Source organism: Onychostruthus taczanowskii, unplaced genomic scaffold, assembly GCF_017590055.1.
Source record: "Onychostruthus taczanowskii isolate IOZ18803 unplaced genomic scaffold, ASM1759005v1 scaffold28, whole genome shotgun sequence".
Lineage (NCBI taxonomy): Eukaryota > Metazoa > Chordata > Aves > Passeriformes > Passeridae > Onychostruthus > Onychostruthus taczanowskii.
Genome location: NW_024500128.1, coordinates 6,584,014 through 6,595,976, shown reverse-complemented (window position 1 = coordinate 6,595,976; position 11,963 = coordinate 6,584,014). Strand labels below are relative to the sequence as shown.

The 11,963-nt window shown below is 37.3% G+C and overlaps 1 protein-coding gene across 1 annotated transcript in view; it reads right to left on the bottom strand.

Annotated features, from left to right (window-relative positions):
• Positions 1–4,389: 4,389 nt before the first annotated feature.
• Positions 4,390–11,963, bottom strand: part of BBS9 (Bardet-Biedl syndrome 9) — a 285,824-nt gene continuing 278,250 nt past the window's right edge. Inside the window, exon 23 of the mRNA XM_041407964.1 lies at positions 4,390–7,163. Coding sequence (XP_041263898.1) covers positions 7,117–7,163 — 47 coding nt within the window. The 3' untranslated portion in view covers positions 4,390–7,116. The remainder of the gene's footprint in view (positions 7,164–11,963) is intronic.

Genomic DNA, 11,963 nt, shown 5'->3' with positions numbered 1-11,963 from the left:
CAGTAGCCCTTTAAAAAAAAGCATCAGCTTCTTTAGCGCACATTTGGTTTTCCATTCATATTTTTCCTGATGGTGAAAGCAATGTTATTCATCCCAGAGAAGAATAGATACATTGTATTTCAAAAGTTTAACCAAAACATGCAGTTTGCTGCAAATTTTCCTTCTTTCAGGATTTTTAAAACACACCTACAAAGTGGCTGCTGGGTAAAGTCATCAATTTACAGTCAGTGGAATTTGGTAGAAAAAAAAGGTAAAAGGAGAAAGAAATGAATGACATAATTGCAAGAGCTGACTGCTGCTTACAAAAATGCAGATGATGAGAAGAAGGACTAAAAGCAAAGACTCCTCTCCCCATTAAATGAGCTAATAAATGTTAAACATGGAATTACTTTTTTTATAAGAGATAAAAATAGGAAAAAAGACCCCAAACAAAACAAAACATTTCTCTGTGGTATCTGGCATGGGAGCATTTGGACACGATTCTGCTGGGAATCCAGTTCTTTGGCTCTCTTCTTCCTCCTTCCATGCCTTCTAAGCGCAGCCAGAAGGGACAAACCTCTACATTTGAAATACTGTTGCCCAGAACAATGGGGGAAATGGTCCCCTCACAAGTGACACTCCTCCTGACTGCCTTTGAGACTGAAATGTGCCCTGAAATAGGCAGTCCAGTGTCATGACGAAGGAATCACGTCGTACCACCATGAAATATCCAGTTAATGCTGGAACAGGGTGTTCAAATGCACTGCCAAGAGACATTCTCTCTGTTTCTACTGGATCAGAAGCAATCACCCCACATTAACCAAGATGTATTCTTACAAGTTCATAGGCCCAGCCATGGCTCACAGAGAAGGAAGACACTACACCTCCAGGCAGCTGGAAAAAAGCAATTCCTGTTATATATGCAGTAACTTGACTGTTCTCCAATATTTATGGATCTTGACTTCATTATGCCATCAGGGAAAAAAAAAGTACAATAATCCCCTTTATGTCTCTTGTAATTGAATCCAACCATGAGTATAAAATACTGTGAGCATTTGAAGTAACTATTAATTACTGACTGCTTGCTTCATCATGAATTGGAATATCATCTGTTATAGACCAACTTTTTCATATATTCTCTAACACTTCCAAGATGCTGTGAATCTAAGCTACCCTTTAAAATTAATGCAGTATTAAAATCAATAGAATAAAAACTTTTTTTCTTTCCCAAAGAAACTGTAAACTTTGCAAATGGTCTCATCAGATTTTACAAAGTAAGGAGGACTGGTCTAAGTCACCCTTGAATCATACCCTTGCTGGTTCCTTGTTTGTCTAAGAATAGCACCTGTGCTACCTTCATTAACAATGATATAATGTCTCAGTGTAATCAGAGGACACTGGAGCTTACAATGTTTAAATAGTATGTGAAATTCAGGAAATAGTAATTGTAACAACAAAACCAATTTAGAGAAACCATCACAGCTTTTTAAAAGACAGAGGGCCAAGCTTTGTGATGATCAAATATCAAATTAAGTTCATTCTTCTTAAGAGAATGTGTTTGGGAAATACTTTCTTTCCACATTCTCTTGGTTGAGGAGCAGAGGGAGAGCATGCTGCTCATTGCTTGATTTCCTAAACTATTTAATAGGGTTGCTATGATTGTTGAAAAGCTGCTATCATCATCTAAGAGTGACTTCATCTATAAGCAGCTAAAGTAATATGAATAAAATGCTCTGGGGTTTTATTTTGCAAGTGCCTATTTCACATGCAGCATCACTCTGCAGAGAAGCAATCATGTCTAGGGTGCAGTGTGGCAGCTATTTAATGAATACCCACTAGCTAAGCCTCATGCATATTATGTTTTGGAAAGTACCTTTTGGAAAGACCCTCATAATTGATTACATCATCTAGCTAGGAGCTCAGTCATGCTAATATGTCATCTTCTTTTGACATGCAGCCCTCAGCAGGGGACTATGGACGCTCTCCTGTCAAAATCAATAGCTCACTTAAATTTATCAAAAGTAGATTTGGGACTCTAATCAGGTTACAGTAACGATTCAGGATGACTGACCTCCCTTCAAGATTTCAGGCCAGGCAGCAGCTTCCACAATTGAAACAGCTTTTATCTTGTTTCTGCATCTGAATATACTGCCAGTCTGCTGGAGTTGTGGTGGAGGGTGAGCTATGATTGGCACTGATCATTCCCACTTAGGAAGCACTCCAAGTCTCTACTCTGCTCATAAAGACAAATTATGATATATTATCAAACACTGTTATCACTTTGTTCTACAGCATTAACTGGTTTTTCAGAAACTAATTTCCTAAAGGAACAGTTTTTATGATGACAGTGTGGTGTTGCAGTGGTGCTAGCAAACAAATGAACAATATAATATGTTGATGCTTAATCAAATGGAAAACACTCCCATCAGAGTTAACATCAATTAACATAGTGTAGCCTGAGGGTGGGGATCTCTTCCATGGCTTCTGCTTACTTTCATGATTTTTTACCTGATATGTAAGAATCCTTTCATTTAAAGCACAAGAATGGATACTGAAATCTTCAATAGAGCAGGTTCATCTGAAAGCAGGAACGCCTCCTACAGACACAGTAAATCCAAACATATAGCAATACATATAAAAGAAACATCAACCTACAATAACTGGTATTTTACTCCCTTTCCTGATTACAACAACATGAAACTCTTGGAAAATACCAAAGTGTTTTAAAATAATAATTATACTTATTTAAATCTATGTTCATGTTGAATTTGTTCGAACTCCTTGATATGGCAGATATAAATATAGAGCAGTCAGGACACTTTGTCAGACAAGACCAGATCAATTCTATTAGCTGGGTTATGCTTCCATCCCATCATTAACTACAGCACTTGCCATACACTTAATGCCAACAGAAGTGCCAAGTATCTCTGCTGTGATCTGCTGGTCTCCTGGAAAAAGCAATTCCCCCAGGTTAGCAGCTTCTATGCAGTAAACAACCAGCTGTCTTGCAAAGGAGGATAGAAATAATCATTCCTGATACTATTGACTAGTACAAGAATTTACAAGATGGGACAAAAAGTAGAGAGGAAGTTCAAGATTCTAAAACAAGCAACTTTTTTCACTGTTTACCTAGAAAACAAACTCATGTTGAACTTGGTCTACTAGAGTATTAGGATAAATTCTCATTGAAACAATGGATTCATAACCTCTTCCAGCTGGAGTGAATTTTGTTAATTATAAGCCTGGCCCTGTGGGCATGTGCCCTCAACAAGATCAAGGCTCGTGGAGCAGCATAATGCTGTGCAAATGTTATCTTTGAGTTGCAAAGGAGTTAAGTCACCAGCAAACAGCACATGAAGATACCACATAAATACCAGAGCAACCTCATGCTATAAAGGAGCAAATCAAGAAAGCAACAAGACGTGAAGGGGTGACAGCAAACAAAGCTGTGGGAAACTCAAGGTTAATTTTAAATGAAGAAGTGATACAGAAGCTTGGTTTCAGTAGTATGTCATATATTTTACAGCACTTTTGCACCAGTTGTTTTTTTTTAGTAGATTATTTATAAACAAGATTCTGATAAGAAGGAAAGATACTTATTCAATATGATTCATACCCTGTAATTTTTTTCTTTTTTCCAATGCTGGAAGAACTTCACCTAGAAATACAATCTCTGCTCAACAAATTTGAGTTTATGGCAGTAAATTACTCTTTATAAGCAATACAAGAATATTGACATTTATCTCTAATTCTCTCTGTACAGTAAATGCTGAAGAAGAGAAAATAACAAGACATTATGAAGCAAAGCCCAACCCCTTGAAAGCAGAGAAATGTTGTTTTTCTGTGTCACAGTTGAATAATAGTTGGACAGAAGAATGAATCTGGGGCTGGCAACCACAGTCTTAGTTTGAACTCAGCATTGTGTACAAAGCCCAAAAGATGAGCAGCATCCAGACCTCCAGATTTTGGTCATCAGAGTAGTAATTGTTTTAATCTGTTTTTCTAAAAAGCAATGGCAGAAAAACAAAATAAAAGAAAAGCCATTGGACAATAACATTCTGAAAATAAATTTCTACTCAGAAAATAAACTTTAGAAGTACTTACCTGTTTAACAGAAAAATATACGCTTTATGTTAGAACTTATTTTAGAAAATGTGTTTTGAAGTTCTAGATAATAAAGATGTCATGAATCACAGCATTATTTTCAAAATGTCACAAAATTCCTTTAAATTTATTTCAATAAAATTGTAATTTAAAATTAATTTTAGTCTTTGAACCACTTAACCATATAAAATCTTATTCAAGTAGCTGAACGTGCAGATGGGCTGCACATTTAAGTTGACCAGAAGAGCTGAGCAGGAGTTACTATAAAATCCTGTTCAAAACAGTTTGACTGGCCACCAGTGCCTCTCCCAGCTTCAGAAACATTGCTGATGAGAATCAAACATATGGTCCCCGCAAACTAGCAATGTTTCCTTACATTCCTTACACCTCACTAGCTTCCAAACTTCCTGTAATTGGCCTGATTTTTCCCAGCCAAAAAGAACTTTCTTAAAATTCAAACTACATTTGAGAACTGCTAAGAATTACTTTACAATATTTCCTCTTAGGCTGCTGCATAAATGACTACATTTCAATTACTTCCTTCCTTTGAATTAGATGGACTATTTGGCATTGGGGGAAAGTAAGTAATTTTTATTAAATGCAACTTTTAAATCTTGATGATACTATCAAATACTGCAATTTAGAGCAATATACAAAGAGGTCATACTTTACTACTACAGACAGTTCTACCTTTTTCTTCCTTTCCCCCCTCCCCTTTATTACCAGCATATTTTCTCCTTTTTGTAAAACTATCCTCATGAGACCTTATTTTGCAAAGCATGGAGCAGAAAAGGCAAATAAGAGTGCTTCTGAGCATTACATCTTAAAATGACAGAAAATAACTTAAATAAGAGTGGATGATATAATTGACCTGAGTGCCTACTTGTCATTTACCCTAAAGTCCCAACAAAGCCAGGCAGCTCTGAGCACTGGGATCACATTCAATAATGGGAATCATGACAGAGTAATATATTTCACAGAAGTCTCATAGCAGTGAACTTTCCAGCTATATTATATGCCTATAATTTAGGATTCTTTGGTCCAGGATTCTACACCATTATGGTATGAGCTTTCTGTAGTAACTGTGGTTGATTTTTCAAGATTCCCTAGTAGCCACTGACAAGAGGACAAAAGAAGATTTGAGATCTATAGTTAACATTTAAGCCTAACAGCTACAGTAATTGATTAGTTCTCCATGGACTTTTTTGGTCACTGATGTGTGTACAGAGACTACAGGAGATTATTTTATTGTGTAATTTTCACAGCGCAGCAGGGTACCTTGACAATGGGTTGGATACCACCCTCCTGACAAAACACCACGGGGGAGGGATCAGAGTGAAGAAAACTCAGAGAGCAGAATCACTCCATAACAAGCAGGGGGTAGGATTTTTTCCTTCCTGGGAAAGAAGCAAGATTTCTGGCCCCACAACTTGTAGATAAATCTGAGGTCTCCTGGGGGATAGAGTCATTTTTGTTGGGAGTTACAGCTCACTTCAGCCCTAGAGGTATCAGACGCCTTACCCAGTTCCTTGGCTACTAAGCTATTTAATAGCTAACATGTTGAAAAAGGCTTCTTGAAACAGTTATACCATGTACTGAGCCAGAATAGGGCCAGAGGGTTAAGCAGCAGATGCACAAGAGCTGCAAAGTTGGTTTTGTTTTAGGAGTGGGTGGATGTAAAGAAATTGAAAGTAGACATGGAGATGATGAAAGTTGATGGCTTAAGACATTCTAAAAAACAATGTCTCCTTATTAGCCACAGATCAAGCTAGCATTGACCGCAGAAACTGTTACAACCTCTTTTGAAACAGGAAAAAAGTGAGTTGGAGGAGCCTTTACTACAGCTAGAATAGGAGATGGTGAATCCCTGTTGAAGAAATCAACAGGAGTGAGGGATGTGGAGATGGCTCATGTACTTGCATCTACCACAAACTAAACTGCAACTATCTGTATCTGCCATCCAAGAGACCACAACTTATATTTTGGTAGGAACTAGCAACAGTAGTTCAAATGCCTGCTTATACACTTGATCCTGGTCTCAGTTATTTTCAGTTCCAAGTGTATTTTAGTAGTAACTCACTTTCAGAAATCCAGACATCAGCCTGACTCTTCCAAACTCTAGGCCAAGGTCCTCTCAAAGTTTGCCTCAGTTGTTGGGTGTTGTGTTTCAGACACCTTGCATGGGCCTGACCTTTAGAAGGCAAATACTCAGAACTTCCAAAACACACAACACTCAAAGCACCCAAAGCACCCTCTAACTGGATTAATAAAAATTAAGGCACTCAAAAATTGGTAGTTACTTTTGAAAGTCTTACCCCTAACTAGAGTAGACTGGTTGACAAGAAAAGCAGAAATCACAGGTAACCATAAAAAGATCCATGTGTTGCTGTTCTCAAGGTACTTACAGTGTAAACTTTACTCCCATTCATAGTGGCATAGTTAATGGCAAAAGGGTTTGCCCTTTATGTCCAGTAACCATATTTTACTCTATATCTCTAGAGAACAGGAGTCTGTATAAGCAATGAGAGAGGGGGGAAAAGAGTTGATGGATTACCAGTTTTTCTCCTGGTGGTGAATTCAGCTGTCTGGAATCAGGAATGTTAGTACAGGAGGAAACGAGATAATTATCTTTTGTCAAAACTGTGATATAACAAATGTTAATATACTCAAAGGGAGGTGCAGTTCAGAATATCTTTTAAAAAGACAAAACACATCATGAAACAAAGTTTGCTTTTAACTATGTATAAACAGTCTTTGATCAATCAACTGAATCCTTAGAAAGGGATGATATATCGCAAAACACAAGACCCCTACTACAGTTGGGTAAGTGCTTAAACTTTGCTCACAGAAAGGATGATAGCAGTTGGCAGGGAGACCCAACCAAATTATTAGAGTGGAACTTTTTTGTTTTAATATAAATTAGCACAGTCCTCTCCTTCTGGAAGCTGCAGTCACTACAGAGTAAAATGGATTGGTACTGCTGCATTATAAACGCATCTGTCATCAGATAAAAATTTCTCCTGAGGGTTGTCATCAGAGTTCGTGGCTTTTTGTTTCCTCTGCTGCATCCTCAGACAGACCTGTAAAGCAAAAAGGAGATGCTTAAAAATTTAGTGCAGTTGGCAACTACATACACTATATTGTTGATTCTATCAGTTTGTGAAAGCCTTGGTTATAGCTGGAGGAAACAATTTATTACATGCAAAACACTTAGGATAAAAATGCTTAGCTTGCAAGTTCAAGTGCTCACAAGTTCAGAAAATAAAAAAAATAATGCAATAAAGGCCATTTCACATCAGCTTTTCTATACATATCATGGACAATAACAGTTCAAAGTACAAAATCATGGACTACTTTTGCATCAGAAAAAAATTACAGAGAACAACTGGGCGTATGATCAGAGACACAGTCACTCCAATCTACAACTTGCATTTATTCTGTCCCTTTTTATGGGGAAAAAAATGACAATATAAGTTTCAAAACAATTAATTTGAAATGAAAATTGAATACATATACTCATTAACAAGGATATACTTATAGCTTTACATATGACTATCAGCGTGGGCAAGAGGAAAATAGCCATACTCTTACATTGAAGGTAACTTTTACTATAAGCCAAGAGAATTAATTTCCCATTTTCAAATACTAGTTCAAGAGATTAATCAGTCTTGGATAGGATAATAATCTTAGCAACAATGAACCTGACAGAATTTGAAAAGGGAGTAGAGACTCACAGAAAGTTTCTTCAAATATTTAGTGAGAAAGAAAACAGTGGATGATCATACAAATTTTTACACACACATACTTGAATGACTACAATGAAAAGTGGTTATTTCACCCAGAAGTTTCTTACACATGCACTCTTAGTTTAGATTGAAAACCATTTAAATCCTTTTCTAATGAATTTAAGCAATCCAAAATAAATTGGCGCTATCTCCGAATGATATATAAGTAATAATAAAATAACACACAGATTTATGAGGTTTGTTTTGATATGCTTTTTTTCCTTCTTCTCTGAAGAAGGCTAAAATCCCTCAACATACAATGAAATGATCCAGCAGGTCAGTGGAATAAAATTTGAGCATCCAATGTTCTAAACCAAAGCCACCAGTCTCCTATCAGCCTAATTGCTTTTACAATCATGTCCACACAGAATTTAGCACCAACAAGCTACATAAACTTAAATCCACGTGCTTTCATTCAGATCTGTGCAATTTCACATGATCAAAACCGTCTAGATTTATTTTCCAGCTTTTATTTTACACTTCCAATGTTTTTGGTGCTTGGGGATTTTAGAATTTACAGTGGTTTTCATGGGTGATGGTACTAAACTGAACAAATGTTATCTCAAGTCTTGAGATAAAAAGACTAAAGCAGTAAAATTTCAGCAACAGCTGGAAGCCCAAAGCCCTGAGGGTCTGAGAAGTTCCCCTTACTGACGTTGCTAGTTTTTTGGTTTTTTTTTTTTAAGGACAATTAAAAGTATCATGTTAAGAGCTGACTTGGGGTTCCAAAGGTCAGCCCTCGAATGGCCATTCCTTTGTTCAAAGCTCTCATCACGCAGCACACGCTGGGATGCCAAAGGGACCAGCAGCAGGTCCCATCTTGTTTCATCAATGATCATGGGGAAGGGGTTAGGTAGCAGGATAAGGAAACTTGTGGATTACAGGAAACCAAGATGAGCTACAAACCTTGGAGAGGAGAAAGAAATATTGCTCTAGGACCAAGCGATTAACAAATATAAGAGAAAGTAGAGGGGATACCACTTGAAATGCACCGTGGAAATAACAGACTTTAACTTTTTTCACTGTGCTACTTCTGCAGGGCTTTCCTCAGCAAGTATCTGTGTTTTAAGTTATGCACAGGCAATGAAACACCCACCATGGCTCAATGCAGTACAGAAACCACTGCAAAGCTACAATTACCACTGTTCCTGACTACATAGCTTGGTTAAGCTGTTTAGAGCTCTGCCTGAAAAAGCACCTGAGAATATCTTGATTTCCCACCATAGTCAAGGAAGATAGTGCCAGAATTATGAAACTGGCTGCTCCACACTCCTATAAAAGCTGGACACACACAAAATCTGAATGAGAAACAGAAAAAAGGAGTTATGACTATGGTCAGCTCTCTGTACCCAAAAAGAATGGTTGCAAATTTACCAGAGACCAAGAGTTTACCAACTGTGCATGGGTGTTGCACATTTAAGCCATGACACTGCCAGTGCACAGTGCCCTCAGCCTCTTGACATTTGAGGACTGGCTGGCTACTGGACCTCCAAGAGGCATAACAAAACAGAAATTTAAGAAGGGAGGTTTACAAAAATATCGGGGGGGAAAAAACCTCTCAATAAGAAGGCTATATGATAATGCATTTTTTTTCCTTTGTTAGGCTGAAAACATGGCCTGTTAAAAATTAAAGTGTAATTATAAAGTTACAAAAAAAATTCTTTGAGCCAAAAAATAGTGCCCAGTGCCCAAGACACTACCTTCAAAATCTGTTACTTCCTTGACATTAACTTCTTACAAAAAACCCTTGTGTCTATTTCTACAAATTGCTCTGCCAAAGTGAACCATGAATGGTTACTTTCACGAAAAGCCATGGATCCACTAAATCTAACACGTTTACTGTAATTACTGGCTGGCAGAACTGAAGTCACAGAGCAGGATTTATCCTGGTTTCCCACAAGTTTGCACAACAGCTCTGTAGGTTCCAGCTACAGGGAACCTGGAATACTTCTGCATGGATCAAAGAACTACTACATGAGTAAACTGTGGGAGAGGTGAGCTGACAGGTGAGGCACAGACTGCAGCTATTTTTATTGTGCAACTCCAAAATGGGAGGCGATGCAGAATCAGGAAAATACAGCTTGCAATAACCAGCCTTCCCACCCCTGTATTTTTTCTGATATGCAACTTTCATTAGTCATCTAGGAGAATAACATAAATGTCATATTGATCTAACTGGCACATTCTACATTATAGCAGATGAGATAATTAACATCAGGGAGGTTTCTTATTAGCATATTCCAACAAGCTTAGGCAGATCCTAAAAAATACAGTGTATAAATATAAATTCTGAAGACTGAGGCTTCTTTACCTCATTTAATCAGAAATAAAAAGCTTCCTTTCATCTTCATCTCCCCCATTATGAAGTTCTGTCTGGTTTGTTTTATAGACCATCTAAAAATCCTATCATAATAACACTGGTCTGAGCACATACACTTAGAGACATGTATATTGAAAGGTTTATGTCTCTGTTTATTAATACAGCTACAAACTGGGAAGCTGCTTTTGGAAATGATCATGATAAGTTTTAACTCAGCAGTAGGCAACTACAAGCACCTCCGAGAGCTTTTGGAGTTCAGTTTTCAAAACAGAGCCAGAATACGTGACTGTATTAATATCCTGATTAGTAACATGAGATGGAGGATATCTGACACCAAGAAAGTCACTTAAATCCCTCAAATGCTGTGTATTTGTCAATTAGCACCCTCAAGAAAGCAGCTTCTATAAACAAAGACACAGAATACTTCAATCATGTTATTCACCTCTTCAAAAGCATGACTTAACACACACATATCATTGAGTCACAGAAAGTTCATTTGTAGATCAAAATGTACTTTTGAGGCTTGAAAACCAAAAGTTCAAAGAAAATCAGCTACAGTGACAGAAGCACCAAAGACAGCCGAAAACCCCCAACTTTCCTGGGATTATTATTCATGCAGTTAGAAGGAAAAAAAAACAAAACCTCAATGACACATTTAAAGGGAGAGATTATATTTGAGCATGATGGCAGTAGGGAGGAGAAAGAATCATTTTCTGTAGTCATAAATTGTTCACACTCAGCATGATGCTGTAAGGTTTAAAGATGTTCAGGTTAAATAATTAGGCAATGGAAGAAACTACCCAGGGAGGTGGCTGAGTCAGGGGTATGGGAAGTTTGCAGAGACAGGGCAGATGAAATCCTAGTGGGGATAGTGAAAAGGAAGATATACAGGTTTTGAATTGGATGACCTAAAGGATCTTCTCCAATCCTATCATTTATGCAGCTATGATTCATGCTGAGGAGAACATTTTGGATCCTTATGAATTACTGGCTGAGTTTCCTGGATACTATTGTACATTAGTCTACTCTAAAGCATGCATAAAACTAAGTCAAAGTTGGCTTTGAAGTGTTTGATCTACAATATCCAATACTTCCAGTCTCTTTTTCATACAGTGACTCAGAAAAGAGCTGTTATAACAAGACAAAAGTTATTTTGAGTTCAGATTAAGTTAGAAAAGGGAGGCACCCTGCTCTTCAGCTATTCCCACCTAAAAGAGGAAAAAACCCACCCCGTCTCATTGCCTAATGGTCAGTATTGCTATTTCTAGACCTGACATAAGACAGCTTTACAACAAACTAGAGCTTTAAAGTAACTTCTTTTTCATAAAATTTTGGATGCAAAATTACATGTTCCAAATGACCAAAGTTAATAGCTTTTTGTTTTTTTGTTAACAAAAGATGACAGATTTTTCCCAGCACCTTTAAGTCATATTTCTGAAAATCATAATTCTTCTTTCAAGAAGGTCCATCTATTCATTACTAATGATTTTCTTTTCATTAAAAACTACTTCAGAAAATGTATACTACTTCCTTTTTCTTAGTATTTAACCTTCATTCCGTAAACACAATCCAAGGGGCTTTTCAAAAACTTGAGGAAAGCACCAGTCTTGCTTATCAAACAGACACAGTCTAGTAGGAGTCCAAAATGGATTACTGTAAAATCAACAAGCGACAAACTTTCCTGTACTGCTTTAATGGGAGAAACTGGACTTCATTGGTATTCTGTATCACTTTTAATGGGCTAATAAGCTGAGAGGGGCCCCAGCATTGCCTCC